The sequence below is a fragment of the Dermacentor albipictus genome, unplaced genomic scaffold (assembly GCF_038994185.2).
Source record: "Dermacentor albipictus isolate Rhodes 1998 colony unplaced genomic scaffold, USDA_Dalb.pri_finalv2 scaffold_18, whole genome shotgun sequence".
NCBI classification, from domain to species: Eukaryota; Metazoa; Arthropoda; class Arachnida; order Ixodida; family Ixodidae; genus Dermacentor; species Dermacentor albipictus.
The window spans coordinates 4,304,611-4,323,034 of NW_027225572.1; the positions used below are offsets into that span (position 1 = coordinate 4,304,611).

The 18,424-nt window shown below is 48.7% G+C and overlaps 1 protein-coding gene across 1 annotated transcript; it reads right to left on the reverse strand.

Annotated features, from left to right (window-relative positions):
• On the reverse strand, positions 1-807 carry LOC135908756 (uncharacterized). The gene has a single exon (XM_065440600.1). The coding sequence runs from the start codon at positions 805-807 to the stop codon at positions 1-3; it is 807 nt and encodes a 268-aa protein (XP_065296672.1).
• Between the last annotated feature and the right edge of the window lie 17,617 nt (positions 808-18,424).

Sequence of the window (18,424 nt, forward strand, 5' to 3'; positions counted from 1 at the left end):
TTAACCGATGAACAAAGTCTTAAAGCGGAGTGAAAACGGGACGCCTTTACCTTTTGCGAAAGCAACGAGATGTTTTCGGGAATTTCGTACTGATCGCGAAAAGTCCTCGCTAATACTGTAGTCAGTGCCCTTAAGCTTTCGTTCACTCGAAAGGATGTTAACTTTGGTTTTATGGAAAGTAAATTTTGCTATCAGGGGGCGAGAGTGATTGGCGGAGTGACGACCGATGCGATGTGCACGTTCTATTTCTTTTGGGTCGATGGTTAGTTGCAACCTATCGCGGCAAAGTTCCACAATCAACCTTTCGGAGTCGGCAGTGGTTTCCGAGCTGGAAGGGTCAGGAATGCCGTAAAAAATTAGGTTGTCCCTCCGTGAGCGATTTTCAGCATCGTCGATACGTGCTTCGAGCTCGGAAATGCGAAAAATAGCCTGTTCAGTCGTGGTGCGCATTGCATCCACTTCGTTGCGAATGGGCAAAAGCGTCTGGTAGTGAGTCTCAAGATCATTCATTCGTTTGCTTAGATCAGTAATTGCTTTATCGGTAGAAGTAAGTTTCGACTTAAGACCATGGATTTCAGTGATCAGATGGTCCTGACCGGCGGTTAGTTTTCGCAATTCGGTCAGTAGGTTTTCAGGAATGTTAGGACCCGGGTTTGTTTCCACATCACCGGCCAAAATCAGCAAGGCATGTATAATATGAGCACATTCGACAGCAATGGCGGCACAGCAGTGCGGGCTCGGCAACTGCATCAGGAAATAATTGCTAGATTTTTTAGCAAAGAGAGCGTATGGTTGACTAACCTGCATTGCAAAAGCAAAAGGTTTAGCGAGCTGTGCAGATGCGCAGTCGCCGAGCCCACAAAGCTGTGTTGACGGCCGCCCACAGTTTATATCTGGTGACTGCGTTGCTGTTCCTGACGATGGGGATTGCCACCCTCGACTGAGGACCACCGGCCGCCACTTCTTCTGCTGGATGTCCGGGTATGAAGCATCGCTGGTACGGAAAACCTGGATGTTGGCTGGCTCGTTTCCTTGGCGGTCGACTACGCACCTCGACGAAGCTGATGTAGCAGGAGCGGTTATCGTAGGCAGCAGGAAATGCACAGTAGCGAAGGTGACGGTCTGCATTGCAAAAGCAAAAGGTTTAGCGAGCTGTGCAGATGCGCAGTCGCTGAGCCCACAAAGCTGTGTTGAAGGCCGCCCACAGTTTATATCTGGTGACTGCGTTGCTGTTGCTGACGATGGGGATTGCCACACGATAACGAGACAGGCCAGCAATTCGTCGCTTGAATCTCCAACTACTTTGATCGTTGGTTGGAGATGGCTAACATAGAGAAGACATTTGAAGACTTGAGGGACAACATGATTGCAGAACAATTTCTAGCATCATGTCATCAGGGCGTGGCAATATTCCTAAAAGAACGCAACTTGAGGACGGTGGCTGAACTATCTGAACACGCCGACCGGTATTTAGAAGCACAAGGCCAAAAGAACTTGGGAAAGGGGACGGAAGATAAAAAGACACCAGATGAGAGAGAACAGACTCGAAGCACAATCAAATGTTCTATGTGTGACAGGATAGGGCATCGGGCTGTGAATTGCCCCTTGGGTCGTACTCGCAGTTCGACGTTGAAGTGCGAGGGGTGCGGACGGCATGGACATACAATACGAACCTGCCGAGCTAACTCAGAAAATAAGACTGCCTGCATTGTTGCGAGCGAAAATCCCATTGGTGTTGACAGTACGCGAATGGAACAGAAGGAGGCCAGCGACAAGGCAAGTGCTGTCACGACGGCTCCGAGATCAGAAGACCCGTCAACCTCGATGCCAGTAGTAGTGGGAATGCTGCAGGGACGAAAAGTGTCTGTACTCAGAGACACTGGGTCCAACATTCTTCTAGTAAGGCAATCCGTGGTGCGGGAAAGAGATATCACCGGTACAGAAACGCCAGTTCGATTGGCGGATGGTACAGTACGGCGAATGCCTATGGCTCGTGTGTTGCTTTTGACACCTTATTACTGCGGTTGGATTGAACCCCGGTGCGTCAAAGAACCGCTTTACGACGTCATTCTTGGGAATGTGCCAGGAGTCAGAAGAGTGGATGATCCAGATCCCCTCTGGAGTTTTCCAAATATCCAGATTGCAAGTAGGATGCAGCATGAATCCGCCGAAGCCGGGGGCGGAGATAACGAAAGAAGTTCGGATCCGTATACCGGAGAAGCTAGCATATTGTCAGTAGAGAAAAGCACAAGGAACCAGGATAGGAAAGATGTCGGTATGAAGAATACTTCAGGCACCGGCATCGATATAACTGCGACAGAAATGAAGAAAAAGCCAGAAGCGGACAGTACGCTGCGACATTATTTTGAAATGTTAGGGAAATGGATTCAGAATAAGAAGAGCCGGGTTGTACATAAGTTTGAGAAGGTCGGAGAATTACTTTACCGTATAGCCAGACCTCACGATGGAAGAGAAACACGACAGCTAGTAGTGCCAGCGAGTTTACGAAGAGCAGTCCTCGAGTTGGCGCACGACACTATAATGGCTGGCCATCAAGGAGTAAGAAAGACGACCAGCCGAGTATCAGAAGAATTCTTTTGGCCGTGCATGCAAAGTGACATTAAACGGTTTGTGCGATCTTGCAACATATGCCAGAGAACCACACCAAAAGGATTGGTATCAAAGGTACCTCTAGGGACTATGCCTATTATTGAGCAACCTTTCCAGAGGGTCGCAGTGGACATTGTAGGCCCTATTAACCCAGCATCAAATAAAGGAAACAAGTACATTCCCACCATGGTAGATGTTTCCTCTAGATATCCTGACGCTGTCCCATTAAAAATGGTGGACACGGTAACAATTGCTGAGGCTTTGGTAGAAATGTTTACTAGGTATGGAGTCCCGAAGGAAGTACTGACGGATAGATGAACCTATTTCACATCAGAATTGATGACAGAGATTTGCAGACAGTTGTCTCTACGACACCTCTTGACGACGCCATATCACCCCATGTGTAACGGGCTGGTAGAAAAGTTTAATGGCACGCTCAAGAGCATGTTACGCAGGGTGTGTCAAGAGAAACCCAAGGAATGGGATCGCTAGTTACCTGCACTCTTGTTTGCATATAGGGAAGTGCCGCAGGCTAGCACTGGATTTTCACCATTCGAGTTAATCTATGGCAGAGCGGTGAGGGGACCATTAATGGTTTTGCGGGAAATGTGGTCGAACGCGAAATTGAAAGAAGAGCAAAAGTCCTCGTATGTCTATCTATTGGAATTGAGAGATAGGCTAGAAGAAACCTGTCGCATCGCCCGAGAGAGTCTTACCGAAGCCCAGGCATCGTACAAGAAATATTATGATAAGAAAAGCAGGAAACGAGTTCTTCAGGTTGGGGACATGGCACTGGTGCTACTTCCGAATGACACCAACAAACTCACCATGAGTTGGAAAGGACCATTCAATGTGAGCAAGAGAGTAAGCGACGTGGATTATGAACTAGAAATTGGAGAAAGAAGAAAAGTATTTCGCGTCAACATGCTGAAAAGATACGAGTTGATACAACCAGAAAATGTAGAGGAAGTTGCAGGAATGGTCATCACAGAATCGGACGCCGAAACCGCATACGAAGCAGAAATCCCTACATACAGCAGCAAGAAACCAATGGGTCGAGAGAAGGTGGTGATAAACCCTACTTTAAGCGAGGTGGAAAGAGAAGTGCAGACAATGCTAAAGGAGTTTGATGAGATATTCTCGGTTCTCCCGGGCAAGACGACAGTGCTCAAGTGCAGCATTCGATTAACAACTGACAAGCCAGTCAACGTAAAACAGTATCCTCTCCCATTAGCGGTGCAAGAGGACATAGATAACGAAATTGGACAGATGTTAGAATTGGGAGTGATCGAGCGTTCCACCTCTGCGTACAATTCGCCTCTGGTGGTGGTAAAGAAGCCCGACGGGTCTAACAGAGTCTGTGTCGATTTTCGGCGTCTAAATAAGGTGTTGGTGGATGATGCAGAACCAATACCACGAGTGGATGCAGTCTTTGCGAAGGTTGCCAAGAAAAAGTTTTTTTTCTAAGCTGGACTTAACTAAAGGGTATTGGCAGATACCCCTTGACGAGGAATCGAAAGAAAAAACAGCCTTCTCATGTGCGCGGGGTTTATTTCAATTCAGGTTTATGCCATTTGGACTCAAAACGGCTGCACAGACGTCTACTAAGCTTATGCGAATAGTACTTCAGGGACTACACAATGTGGAACACCATATAGACGACATCCTAGTAGCGACAGATACTTGGCAGGAACACTTGGACACGTTGCAGGAAGTGTTCGGTAGGCTTCGCGCGGCGGCGATTACAGTTAAGCCGAACAAATGTCAAATTGGGTTCCATGCAATTACATTCCTTGGTCACACGTTGGGCATGGGCCACGTCGCGATCCATACAGACACTTTAGAGAAGATCCAGAGTGCTCCTAGACCAGTGAATAAGAAACAGCTGAGATCCTTTTTGGGCCTAACAGGCTACTATAGAGAGTTTATCCCTCAGTACGCGGAGATAGTGAGTCCCCTTACCGATCTCATGAAAAAGAATGCTCCGAATATATTACCCTGGTCAGAATGTCATCAACACGCATTTGAACGATTAAAGAAATGTATGGCAGAACCTCCGGTTCTGAGGGCACCGGATCTCAAGAAAAAGTTCGTTTTGCGAACAGATGCATTGGAAAAGTGTGTAGGGGCTGTGCTGTTGCAGGAGGCTGATGGTGTATTGCACCCTGTCCTTTATGCAAGCCGAAAGTTGAATGACCGGGAAATTTACTACGCTACAGTGGAAAAGGAATGTTATGCTTTAGTGTGGGCTGTCAAACGATTTCATATTTATCTATATGGGACTCAGTTCGTTGTGCAAACTGATCATCAGCCACTAGAGTATCTAAACCGGGTAAAGCACAACAACGCCAAAGTCATGCGCTGGAGCCTAGTGTTACAAGAATATGACTTCTCGGTGCAGTATATTAAAGGGCGAGACAACGTGGGTGCGGATTTTATGAGTAGAGTGACCTTTTAGGAAGCCAAAAGGCGTCGCTACCAAAGTAGAACAGTGCTGTGTGAATGGTGGCACCGTTGACATTGACGTAGTGTTAAGACTCGGCAGAAACTTGCGTGATGTGCGTGTGGGTGCAGTGAAGTGCGGTGGAGTGCAGTGAGGTGTGAAAGAAGCAACGGCGAAGAAAAGTTATATGTGATGTAGTGCAGTGAAGTGAAGTGCAGTGACGTGTGAACGAAGAAGTGGCGAAGTGAAGTTATATGTGGTGTGGTGAAGTGGAAGTGCAGTGTCTGTGTAAACCCAAGAGGTGCCGAGCAGTGAGTGAAGTTTTCGCGGAGCGAAAACTCGGAAAACAGGGGTGCCATTGTCAGGAGTGACAAGCGTAAACGAAGAAAGAGGACGAGGAAGAAGGAGTGAAGCGGGCGCGTGGAGCCGCCATCTTGGAGAAGGCACGCGCAGGGAAGGACGTGGTGGCCGGGCGCAGCGTTCCAGGAGAAGACGGCCGGATATCGCCTCTCTGGGTCCTGCCCCAGTTTGTAGGCGACACATCGACGTCCCGCCCGAGTACCAGGCTCGGCGAGCAGATGTCCGACGTCCCCGGAACTACCCCTGGCCCAGACCTACCTGCCAGGACACGTCAGCGTTTGTACCGCTGAACGTAGACGCGCGGAGGCTGGCTACAGCCAGTCACCGTCCCGTCCAGAGAACTAAGCTGGGCCGGCGCGCACCGGGAGCGCCAGCCGGCACGAGCCCCGCTCTGCCGGAGCGCGACAGCTCCTCAGCGACCGTGCCTTCGTCACGTCGGCCGGGGCATCGGTGACGCCGGACACCAGCGAAGACTGAAGACGACCATATTACAACGACGGACCACAGACCTGGGGCCGCTGATACCCGCCTCGAACAGTACCGGTACTGTAAGCGCTCCTACTACAGCGAATAGACAATCGCCGCACAGACGTTTGCAAACGCGGTAGTGTGAGCGGAAAGCTTAGTAAGGGAGGACGCATGCCGTGTGCGATAAGTCGAATGTTACCGTGTTTTCCTGTTCTTAAAAGTCCATATTGAATGAATTTTGTGTGTGCTGCACCTTGCGTTCGTGTGTTCCATCCGCTCGCTCAAGCAAGCGTACCAGGCGTTAACCTACGCGTGACAACAGCAACACACACTAAAACCTACACATGGAAGAAAAAACACAAACTAGGCTAACAATAAAAGAAACCTGACACCCAACAAGTGTTACTCAAGTATGCACATTCAACCTGAATTAGAGAGATAGATGATCGACTCCCGCACTCCTGTGCATGCATGTGGATATGTTAAGCCTCAGCTACTCTTTCTATATCATAACTATCCCCATGTTTGTGAAATCTGGTGTACAACTGCAAGAACAATGATGGCTTGACAGGTGGTCCACCTTTCAATGAGTTCTATAAGGAGGATGCATCAACTCTTCCAGCCAATGTACACATTACCACATGAAAGCAGCAGCTTATAAACAGCACAACACCATACAGCACAAATTATATATTTGCCACATGTTATTAAACCTACATCATTAAAGTACATTAGAATTGGTGCTAAGGCTGTTGCACAATATATGAATATACCTTAATCAATCATAAATAATGCAGTAGCTTGGAATATGATTGACTATTCTCGGAACTGCTTTGATAATACAAAAGTCAAGGCTTTGTTTTTGGCATCACCCACTCCAAGCATCACCCACTCCAATTCGTTTTTTTTTTCTTTTTCCAATTGAAGCATTGGCAAGGTTTGTGCCATGCGCTTCGACCGTGATTTTTGCTTGTTCGCACACGGCCATGACCATAATACAAGAAAATCGCCCCAGTAACGCAGTGGTCCCTGCCTACTATTTCATATACTTTACCGCAATACATTACGTACGCTTCACCGCACAACATGACTGCATTGCGGCAAAGCTGATTTTATGGAACTTGCATTATGTAACGGACCTTCTGTCATTCTGCTGCTCCCATGAGCATAAGCTCGCAAAGCCATAAAACACAGACTTGGCTTGCTGCTGGTTGATTTTCTAGCTAACGTTTCGAAACGTCCACGTTGTTTACACAAAAATCGGTGAAGTTTCTCGCGCTCGGACGCGCTTCAAAAGGCAGCGTGACCACCTATAATTAAGATTCGAAAGCCGCCATCAGGGCATTCCAGAAAGGCCGGGTAGCCCGGCAGGTAGTTCAAATTCTGAAAGGCGCCAAACACGGCAACACCTCCATGCACTCGATCCTTTGGTTCCCTGCACACTTCGGGGCGATTGAGGGGGTTCCTCTGAACCTCAACGAGTCTGCCCACGAGGCTGCGCGTGGCTTTACCGACCGCGCTGCCCTCGGGTCGGGCGACTCTCTCCCCGGACACCGAGACGCTCCTCTCACACACAATGAAATAACTAAATTCTTCTACTTAGAGAGAAGGGTTTTCCCCCCGCCTCACTCCAAGTTAAGCAGGCCGCAGGCGGTCACACTAAGACTTCTGCAAACTAACTCGTACCCAAATCCGGCGTCCCTTAATAGCATATATCCAGAGATTTACACGAACTGTTCTTGCGTGGCCTGTGGTGAGGTAGCTACGTTGCCTCATATGCTCTGGGAGTGCGGGTCGCTGGGCCCGAAGTTCACCAAGGAAGAGTGGGACGCCCTCCTGCGAAGTCCCGTCTTTGAGGATCAAATCCTGGCCGTCCAGCGCGCCCGCGATCGGGCCGGCAGACTAGATCTGTCAGTCCCGTCGTGGGATTAGCCAGGTGCGCGTTTTATCGCGCTTTGCTGGACCAAATAAAAGTTTATTCACTCACTCACCTATAATTAAGGCAGTCATAAGCGGCAACGAAATCCACACAAGGTGCATCAACTTCCACAAAGCTATCGGGCAACGCCATCAATAACTGGCACACGGGCCACCCAGGAGCTGGCAAACGCTGCGATGACATCCACACAAACCACATCGCTTTCCTCAAAGCTATTGGGCAACACGATCAGTCACAGGCACAGGTGAAGTCCGCAAAACGCTACATGGGCAGAACTACTACGGCCATACTCAATCACTTCACCACAAGCTCTGACATTTAACGACATCAAACAGCTACAATCACTTCTCCACATCCACGGACACAGGCGAAGACCGCACGGGCAGAACGGAAGCACCGATTCAGGGCTCGATCGTCGCGTTCATCGCTTTAGCGCCACCTATTTAAAAATAATATAGGGAGCCAAGCCAAACCATTATTCAGCGTCTATTTGGGTGAACCTAACGCTTTCGGGCCCTAAGCGTTCGAACGACCAGGGCACTTTAACGCTTACCCCTCCCCCCCCCCCCTTTCCACTCCTGCGACCGGGTCGTCCCTTCTGCTTTTCACGGACATGGCGTCACGTTATTTTTTCTTCCACCGGAAGTGTTCCCACCACATACAGACGGCGCTAAGCCCCATGAAACGGAGATGGACCGCCATGTTTTGATTGTATGGGCTCCTATGGAAGCTTCGCTACCAGGTGTATTTACCTTGGAGGACCCGCGTCACGCGGACGAGTGATGCACCACCTGTCGGGGCAGCGCCGTACATAGCGAGCAGGGGGTCTTCTGTGTTTGCCGCAAGATGGCACTGCGTGTGCGCAGAGCGCAGAAGAAATGTAGCGGAAACGTACGTCGCTACTCGTGTAACTACGACTTCTGTATGTACTACATGCCCATAATTACCGATATACACCGCAGCATAACTGTCTACGGCACGTTTCTAAGGCAACACCGCATTCACTAGAGGCGCTTTTGTCCAACTTTGAAGCATCGAACTTATGGTTGAGTGGTAGCGTCTCCGTCTCACACTCCGGAGACCCTGGTTAGATTGTGAATTGTGAAAATAGTGCACGTTGTGAGTCGCACAACGTGGACTATTTCAGCTCGTGAGCGGGGCCGCTGTGAAAGCGAAATGCCGTCTGGCACGACCTCATAGTCCAGTGCGCCAATACGTCGGATGATCTTGTGCGGTCCGAAACAGCGACGCAAAAGCTTCTCGCTGTTAGATATGGCGCCGTTTCCTGAGGCTACTTCGAGTTCCCCAAACCACTTCGAATCGCAGCACAGCTAATTGAGGAATGCAGAAGCAGGGGTGCCACATTCCTGAGGCTGGACACTTGCAAACAAGTTCGTACGCCGCCGGGATTAGAAGGGGGCCTCGGACAAAGGAGCCCAATCATCCCCCTTCGCCTCTGAATAAGACATTTGCTACCGCTGCGCGGCCGTAGCACCGGGAGCAGGTGGGTCCTAGGACAATGGAGCATGAGCACCCCCCTCCCCTTCTCCTCCTTGGAAGAAGCGCATTGCCAGTCTGCGAGGCAAGATCGCAAGGGGATCAAGTGATCAAGAGAGGAGGACCAAGCGCCGACTCTCTTCGCCGGGTATGACACCATCGCACGGGCGCCTACCATTGGCTGAAAGTGGCGTCATCTGAGCGGACTGTCCCATTGGCCAAACATGACGCGACTTCCAGTCCTCGAAGGGTTTAAAAGAAGGATTCCAGAGAGACCAGAGCATTCCCTGATTCCCTGATTCACCTCTCTCGAACTTCTTGCCGCGGGCCGCAGCGTCCGAGTTGCTGCCGGCCCGTAATGACTGTACGACTGTTACTTGTCGCTCACCTCCTTGTAAATAATGTAAAATAAATCCTCCCAAGTTTAGTTTTCTTCCCGAACTCCGTCCTTCAACCCCTACATCTGGTTGGCAGCGGTGAGATCGCCTCCGAATGCATCAGCTGGTGGCAGCGCTACGGATCGACCTTCGTCGAGAGAGATCCTAAGGAACCGGGAAGAGCGAAGAAGAGAGAGCCTTCGTCGAAAGAGGTCCGAAGAAACTGGGAGTAGCGAAGAAGGAGCGAGCCTTCGACCCAGGGAGTCCGGAGGAACAGGGAACAGTGGACGAATGAACCGAATGGCAGGGTGCTGCAACCGTAAGTGAGCGCGTGGTTTTTTTCCTTATGATTCGCCAGACTCAAATGTTGTGTGTTCATTTTGATAGTTCTGGGAATCGGGAGTTTGATGCATTGTGTTTTTGCACAAATTAATTAAGGAAAACAGTTTTAACCACCTGTCGGGGCAGCTGCCATGGATCTTAGAAGGTTGACGAGGTTAGACTTGTTGTTGGTGTGCGACGATTTGGGAGTTGAGGCGGATGAACGGATGAAAACGCCAGCTATCATAAGGGCGATTCAAGATAGTGGATGATGACAAAAGCATTGAGCTTGCTTGGGAGGTGATACAGGAGCCACGGGAGCGTGAGCGTCGTTAACTTTTGCGAGAGCGTCGTGAACTTAGGAGTGAGCGTAAGCGCGAAGAACGCGAGAATGAACGGAAGCATGAGCTTCAAGAACTTACTCTTAGGTGTGAGCATCACGAACGTGAGAAGGAACGCGAACGTGAGTATCAGGAACGTAAGCTTGAGCGTGAGCAAAAGTATGAGAGAGAGAAGGCAGCACTGATCAAAGAGATACAGTATGGTGATCAGTTATTGGCACAGAGACAACGGCTGTCTGAGAATTCTGTAGGTAGTACAGAGCGAAAGAATGAGGAAGTGTCTAGCGGACTTTCGCCAAAAGCCGACGAGAAGAGTAGTGCCTGTGAGATTGGCTGCAGATTCATAGGAAACGGGAAAAGGCTAGCTGCTAACGATGCCTTAGTGGCAACAGAGGCCGTTAAAGGCCGCAAGGAGAGCGACGAGGTGCTGTGCCAACAGATGACTGTAGAGACAGCTAGGCCAGCTGCGAACAAATTGGCACAGTTATCGCGTGTGTGCGTCGCTGGTAATGTTAGCGAAGTTGCTAGCGAAGAAAAGGGTACTGCTGACCCGACAGACGCGAGCACCCATGTAGAGCCAGATCTGCGTGCAGAAGTGAGGTGCGAACTGGGGCGCGATCGGAGATATTTTGTTCGCTGCGCGTTCTGTTCAGTTGCTGCAACGTCACAAAGTTGCAGTATGCAAAATTTGTGACAGCGGGGCGGAGAGAGCAGCCAATCAGGAAGCGGTGACCTCCCCGGAAGTTTACTTCCGTCGTTTGTCGTCTGCTTGCAAGCAGTATACTACAAAACCAAATGTTTCTCGTCTTCCAAATGAATTAAATCTTTATCTAAAAAAAATGTATTTTTCTTCTCAAGCCCAAACACGTTTTCAAATAGTAGTACGTGTGACTACTGCAATTTATAACTACAAGGTTCTTTCCGTCGTCCCTAGGTGGTGTCGCGCACAGCGAGAAGGAAAAAGAAAAAAAAAACGACGGGAAGAGTGGCGCACTTTTCAAGAGGCAGCGACAACATCCCAGTGGCTCGCTGGCACCGATGATGTTGTCGATTTCTCTGTGCAACCAACGAATTATTTGTTTCGAGAAAGAAAAACGACGCCGGAATTCACTTTCTGTCATTTCTTCAAACGCGTTTCGCAAACGTGCCATTCTGCAGCCGCAAAGGCCGCCTGTTGGATCCAATCCAATCCACCAGACGCGCCATGCGAAGCCGTATGATCGCTCCAAACTTCTCAACTCCCGTCGCGTTCGGACGAAATGCTCGGTGGGCGGATGATTGACAGGAGCGTGTCGTCATTTTGACGTCACCAAAAACGGGGCGGCGCCCCGCGGCTGGCGACGTCGGCGCGGAGTAGGCCAATCGCGCGCGCCGGTAACCGAACGAACGCGCCGAACAACCATCTCCGATCGCACCCCTGGACGATGCAGTTGAGAGTAGTTCTCGGGATGGCGAGCTCCGTAGTCCACGAGAGAACAACTGCATTGTCCAGGGATCGGTGCGGCTCTCCGCCAGTCTAGGTAGCCTAGAGAGGGATGATTCAGTTATTAATCATTCGGACTGTGCGCGTGAGACACCGATCGATACCGACGGGCTGTGTGCCGATGCACAGCGTGCGCTGGGCAATGTAGTAGAGGGCAGTTCGCAAGAGTGCGAGTTGTCTAACTCGAGTAAAGCCTGCTGCATTGTGCCAGAGTCGGTTGAGCTGTCCGCCAGTCGAGGCAGAGAGAGTGTTGATTTAAGTGAGAATCGCTCAGACTGTGCGGGTAAGAGACCGATCCGGGCCGACGAAATGGGTACCGGCCAGCACGAGGCACGAGAAGGCGACATGAAGGCGAGTGCAAAGAGAAAGCGCCGTAAAAAGAAGCGCGGTAAAGACCGAAAGACGGTAACTTATGTAGTGCCGCCAAAGATGGCGAGAAACCCAAAAGGGCAGGGCGCGAGGAAGAAGGTGCGGTCGTCACGGACGATGTTGACGCACCCAAAACGAGCGAGCCACCGGTCAAAGGGGGACCGCGAAGCATGTTCTGCGCGGACGCGGACAAAGGGCACGAGGCAGTTAAACTCCTCGTCGTTCTGTAGTTCTTTTCACAGCTCAGCGTGGAGTTCGAAGAAACGCAAGGTGGCAGGACGAGACCAGGTGGGGAGTAGCGACGCGGTCAGTCGAGTTTGTGAGGAAAGCGGGGCGCCAAGACGCAAATTGGCAGGAGACCGTAACGTCTTGGGGGAGCTGATAGTGAATCAGCCCTTTTGTTGTCTCTCGGCAGCCAGAATAGCTTTCAAACCACGCCCACCCCGGATTCGACTCAAAGTATGAGTCAGACGTAAGCGTTTGGAAAGGGAGGCTAAGAGCGCTTCCGTAGAAATGAAATGTCTTGTTTTTTTTTTATTTTGAGCATCGGAAAGTTTTTCGCGAATTGAGACTAGGATTTCTTTCAATGTGTAAGGTTTGAGCTTTGTTTGTGTTTTCGTTTGAGAATCTCCGTGATTTGAAAGATGAGGTTTATGTAAACATGTAGTCTCGCGAGTGTTAGTTAATGAGTAAATAGGCTTTCTTTTTTTGTGTGTGTGAGTAACCTGAAGGTCAAGGTTATCGTTGAGAGGCCTATCGTAACGCGCGTGTGTTTTAGTTAACCTTCTTTTTTTTTATAAGCGTTTTTTTTATTTTCTAAGGTTAACCGCGTAGTTTTCAGTGAGTGCATGAGTTGCACTGAGAGGCGTTCTTAGTTCCATTAGCGCGTGTCCTGTGTGGACGGAAGGAAGCAGATTTATGACTGGGTTGCTCGTGTGTGTTGAGGGCAGCCGTATTCTGACTTCTGTTATAAGTACGCGTGGAACGAGTTATTAAAAGACGCATTAGTTTAAGGGTTTTGCGGAGTGTGTAAGTCCCGCAAGTTTAATTGTTCGTTTACGTCACGTGTCCTGTAGGACTTTCAGGGAAGAAACGTGAGTAAGCGTAAATGGCAAGTTTGCCTTCAACACAAGTACGCGTTCTGTTTAGTGACCACAAGGCTAGTGCGCTTGTGATTACGTACTTGTGAGGTTGACCAGATTGTTCAGTGGCACCAATACGTGCGATAAGTACGCCACTGCGATAGACTGGAAACATGCTGTTCGTGTAGTTAGGCCACTTAAGTTATGTTCGGCTGTTTTCATTTGTTGTTTGTATCGTCAACGACCCTTTTGTTTTGCAACAACAATAGTGCTCTGGTCTTGTCGGCAATCGAGGAGAAATGGATAGCTGTTTGGAAGGGTGGTTGGAACTGTTTTGTCAAAATTGGGGAAATAAAAGATCAGGGTTCATTTTGACTCAGTAATAGCCTGGCGAGTCAGGGGTGAAGAGCCTGCGCTTGCACGTGGTGCAGCGCTGTGTTGTTTTGTTTGTTTGACGTCTGTTCTCCAGGGCCAAGGATCCCGAAGTTCGTCAAACGAGGCTCCACCCCAGTACCCTGCAGCTTCTATCAGCGTTCCTCATGGCCAGCGAATTGAGTTCACCGGCCATTCAGAACAAACGGGGCGAGGACTTCACTTCACTTCACTTCACTTTATTACCTTAAAAACCCCATTAGAGGGGTATTACATAAGGGGTGGTTAATAAAATAAACATTAGAAACAGGCGTTCATCTTGAGATATGGGTGACAACAGCTTCAGTAAAGGCAGATGGGCTTGTAATGGCTGCGATGGCGTGTGGAAGGCCGTTCCAGTCCCTTGATGCTCGAATAAAAAATGATGCTTGAAAAGTGGTGGTCCGGGCACGTGCGCGTGCAACTTGAAGCGGATGACCGGTGCGATGAGATATGTATGAAGGGGGCGTGATGTACGGTGGGTGATTTAGGGAGCTGAAAAAAAATGAGCGGAAGAGAGAGAGGGTTGCAACCTGTCGACGGACAGAAAGCGTTTCCAAGCCAGATTGCGCTTTCATCGATGAAATGCTGATATCGTATGAATATGAAGATTGAATGAACCTAGTAGCGCGATTTTGCACAGCCTCAAGTGCATTTATGATATAAATCTGATGCGGATTCCAGATGGGAGATGCATATTCAAGTTTCGATCTTACAAATGATTTATAGGCCAACGCTTTTACTTGTTGTGGGGTATGACGCAGATGTCGTCTAAGAAATCCCAGTGATCTATTAGCAGCTGAGATGATGTTAGTAGCGTGCAAGCGCCAGGACAGATCACAAGATAGGATGACACCGAGGTATTTGAATGATTGGACTGATTCTATTGGAACATCAGCAATTGAATAGGTAAATGTGTGGGGGTTACGGCTGCGAGTGAAGGACACGAGTTTACATTTGTTAGGATTTAGGTTCATCAGCCAGCGATTACACCATTCTTGTACATTATTGAGATCGTTCTGGATGAGTGTGTGGTCAGATGTGTTAGTAACTTTGCGGTAGATTACGCAATCATCTGCAAACATGCGAATGTTACATGATACATGCGTTGGTAGATCGTTAATGTAAATTAAAAAAAGAAGTGGTCCCAAGACGGATCCCTGGGGGACGCCTGATGTTACGGGGAGTCTGCTAGAATAATGGTTATTAACACAAACAAACTGAGAGCGGTTAGTCAAGAATGCTTCTATCCATTTTAGTACGTCGGGGTGTAAATTTAACTGAGACAATTTTAGCAGCAAACGTTTATGGGGAACTGTGTCAAATGCTTTTGCAAAATCCAGGAATTTGGCGTCAGTCTGAAGGTTACTGTCAAGGTTAACATGCAGGTCGTGAAGGAAAATTGCCGGCTGTGTTTCGCAAGAGTAGCCTTTTCGAAATCCATGCTGACAAGGGTGAAAAAAAGAGATTGAGTCTAAAAAGTTCATGATATGCGAGTATATGACGTGTTCCATGATTTTGCAGGGGACACTAGTTAATGATATAGGGCGATAATTTAATGGGGTGTCACTGTTGCCTGATTTGAAGACTGGAACGACCTTGCCCACTTTCCAGTCGGATGGTAAGATGCCTGTAGAGAGTGACTGTGAAAACAACAAAGTTAGGTACGCAGCAGATACATGGTTAGTATTCTTTAAGAGCTTGGAATTAATATCATCTACACCTGCTGACGATGAAAGCTTGATGTTATCAATAATCGAAGTGATTCCATCTGCCGAGAATATAATTGGCGACATACGCGCAGTTATGTTAGTAGATGTGGGAAGATCTGGAGTTGAAGTCTCGTTAGTAAATACAGAGAAAAAGGCTGCGTTGAAAATGTCAGCACACTCGCTGTCGCTGACCACTTCGCCATGTGCATTTAACAAGCTGATCATGCGCGCCTCCTGAGGGTTTATTATTTGCCAAAATTGACGACGGCTGTTCGTAAGCATTTTAGGCAGTTCATCGTGGAAAAAGGAGAATTTAGCTTTCCGTATAGCCCTCAGATAATCGTCCTCGGCTACAAAATATTTCTCCCAAACAGAGGGGTGTCCGTTTAGTTTGGCTGAGCGGAAGAGACGTTTCTTTTTGTTTTCAAGTCGCTTAAGCGTTTTAGTGAACCATGGTTTGTTACGATTTCCGCGGAATGTTATTCTTGGTATGAATTTATCAATGAGATCACCTAGTTTGTTTTTAAATATTGACCAGTTTTCATTAATAGAGCGCGTAGAACATAACCTCGCGAACGTAGGAAGAATTGTGCTCAGATCACTATTAATTGCATCATAATTACCTTTATTGTACAGGCGGATTGTTTTGCTGACTAAATGACGTTTCACGGGCTGAAACGAAAATGTGGCGTGAATTACTTTATGGTCGCTGACTTCAGGTAGATATGCTATTGATGATAAGCTTTCCGGATTAGTGGTTAGGATGAGATCTAAGATGCTAGAAGTGCTCAGTGCAACGCGTGTAGGTTCTGATACAAGTTGGGTTAAATTAAAATTAAGGCACAAATCCACAAAATCTCTGGCAGACTCACTGCCCATACTTATGGGGACGTCATTGCTCCAGTCTATTTGAGGAAAGTTAAAATCACCAAAAAGGAGGATTTCTGCTTGCGGGTGTTGATTACTAAGGTCACTCAAACTGTTGTTAAGTTTAAATGAGAAATCTGGAATAATATTCAGAGGCCTGTAGCAAACACCTAGAATTATAGTATGGGGGGAAGCATGAATAATTAGCCATAATACTTCAAGATCAGAAGTGCTTTTGGCTACCGAGCACGATAACTGCTGATGCACAGCATTCAGTACACCGCCCCCCCCCCGCATGCCTTTGCGATCCTTTCGGTAGACATGAAATTCCGGTAGGTCGGCTAGTACTTCTGTGTCTGTTATATCTTCTGTTAGCCACGTTTCGGTTTCACCATTATATTACTGTTGCATGATAAAACAAGGTTGGAAAAAGCGTCACGTTTGGGAAGGAAACTGCGTGCGTTGGCAAAGGTGACAGACAATGATATGTTAGATTTGGGCTTGACAGTGTAGCAGAAATTTTTATGACGGGGAAATTGCTACATTATTTCTTTGACAGACTGCGTTTGCTCGTCGTAGACGTAGCGCTTATGGCCCATATGCAGTGTTTTGAATCGCAAAGAAAAAAGTAATGATTTGCTTTTCGCGAAAGTTATGAGGTGCCTGCGCGCGTTTTGTACGGAACGAGAGAAATCCTCTCCAACGCTGAAGCTGGTTCCTTTGAACTTGCGGCCGTTAGAAAGAATCAATTCTTTTGTTTTATGGAAGGTGAATTTTGCTATGACAGGACGGTGGCGGTTAGTACCTGTGCGATGATCGAGACGATGTGCGCGCTCAATTTCCTTCGGCTCGATGCTAATATTAAGATGATCGTGGCAGTGCTTGATGATAAGTTGCTCGGTCTGGGCAAACGCCTCTGATCCAGTTGATTCAGGGAGGCCATAAAAAATAAGATTATTGCGTCGTGACTGGTTCTCGGCGTCATCAATACGCGTTTGAAGCCTGTGTACCACGGTGGCCACTTGGGCGGTAGACGTTTTGACGGTTTCAAAGTCAGAGCGCAGGGAGACAAGATTTTGATAGTGAGCCTCTAGGTCAGTCATGCGTTTGCCCATATCAGCAATAGCTTTGTTTGTCGACAATAAATGAACTTTCAGGTCTTGAACCTGACTGATTAATTTTAACTGTCCAGCAGACAAGTTCTTCAATTCAACCAGCAAAGCGTTGGAGTCCGGCCCCGGGTTGCTTTCGATATCGCCCGACGTCATCAACAAGGCACAAATTACATCAGAGCACTCAAGAGCGACAAGAAGCTGTTAGATATGGACGAGGACGAGCTGTTAGACATGGCGCCGTTTCCTGAGGCTACTTCGAGTTCCCCAAACCACTTCGAATCGCAGCACAGCTAATTGAGGAATGCAGAAGCAGGGGTGCCACATTCCTGAGGCAGGACACTTGCAAACAAGTTCGTACGCCGCCGGGATTAGAAGGGGGCCTCGGACAATGGAGCCCAATCATCCCCCTTCGCCTTTGAAGAAGATATTTGCTACAGCTGCGCGGCCGTAGCACCGGGAGCAGGTGGGTCCTAGGACAATGGAGCATGAGCACCCCCCTCCCCTTCTCCTCCTTGGAAGAAGCGCATTGCCAGTCTGCGAGGCAAGATCGCAGGGGGATCAAGTGATCAAGAGAGGAGGACCAAGCGCCGACTCTCTTCGCCGGGTATGACACCATCGCACGGGCGCCTACCATTGGCTGAAAGTGGCGTCATCTGAGCGGACTCTCCCATTGGCCAAACATGACGCGACTTCCAGTCCTCGAAGGGTTTAAAAGAAGGATTCCAGAGAGACCAGAGCATTCCCTGATTCCCTGATTCACCTCTCTCGAACTTCTTGCCACGGGCCGCAGCGTCCAAGTTGCTGCCGGCCCGTAATGACTGTACAACTGTTACTTGTCGCTCACCTCCCTGTAAATAATGTAAAATAAATACTCCCAAGTGTGGGTTTTCATCCCGAAGTCCCGTCCTTCAACCCCTACATCGCCCAGTCCTCGTCGGTGTATAGGGGTCCAAACCCAAACACGGTCACCGGGCTGGTACTCGACGAAGCGTCGTCGGAGGTTGTAGTGTCGGCTTTCGGTACGCTATT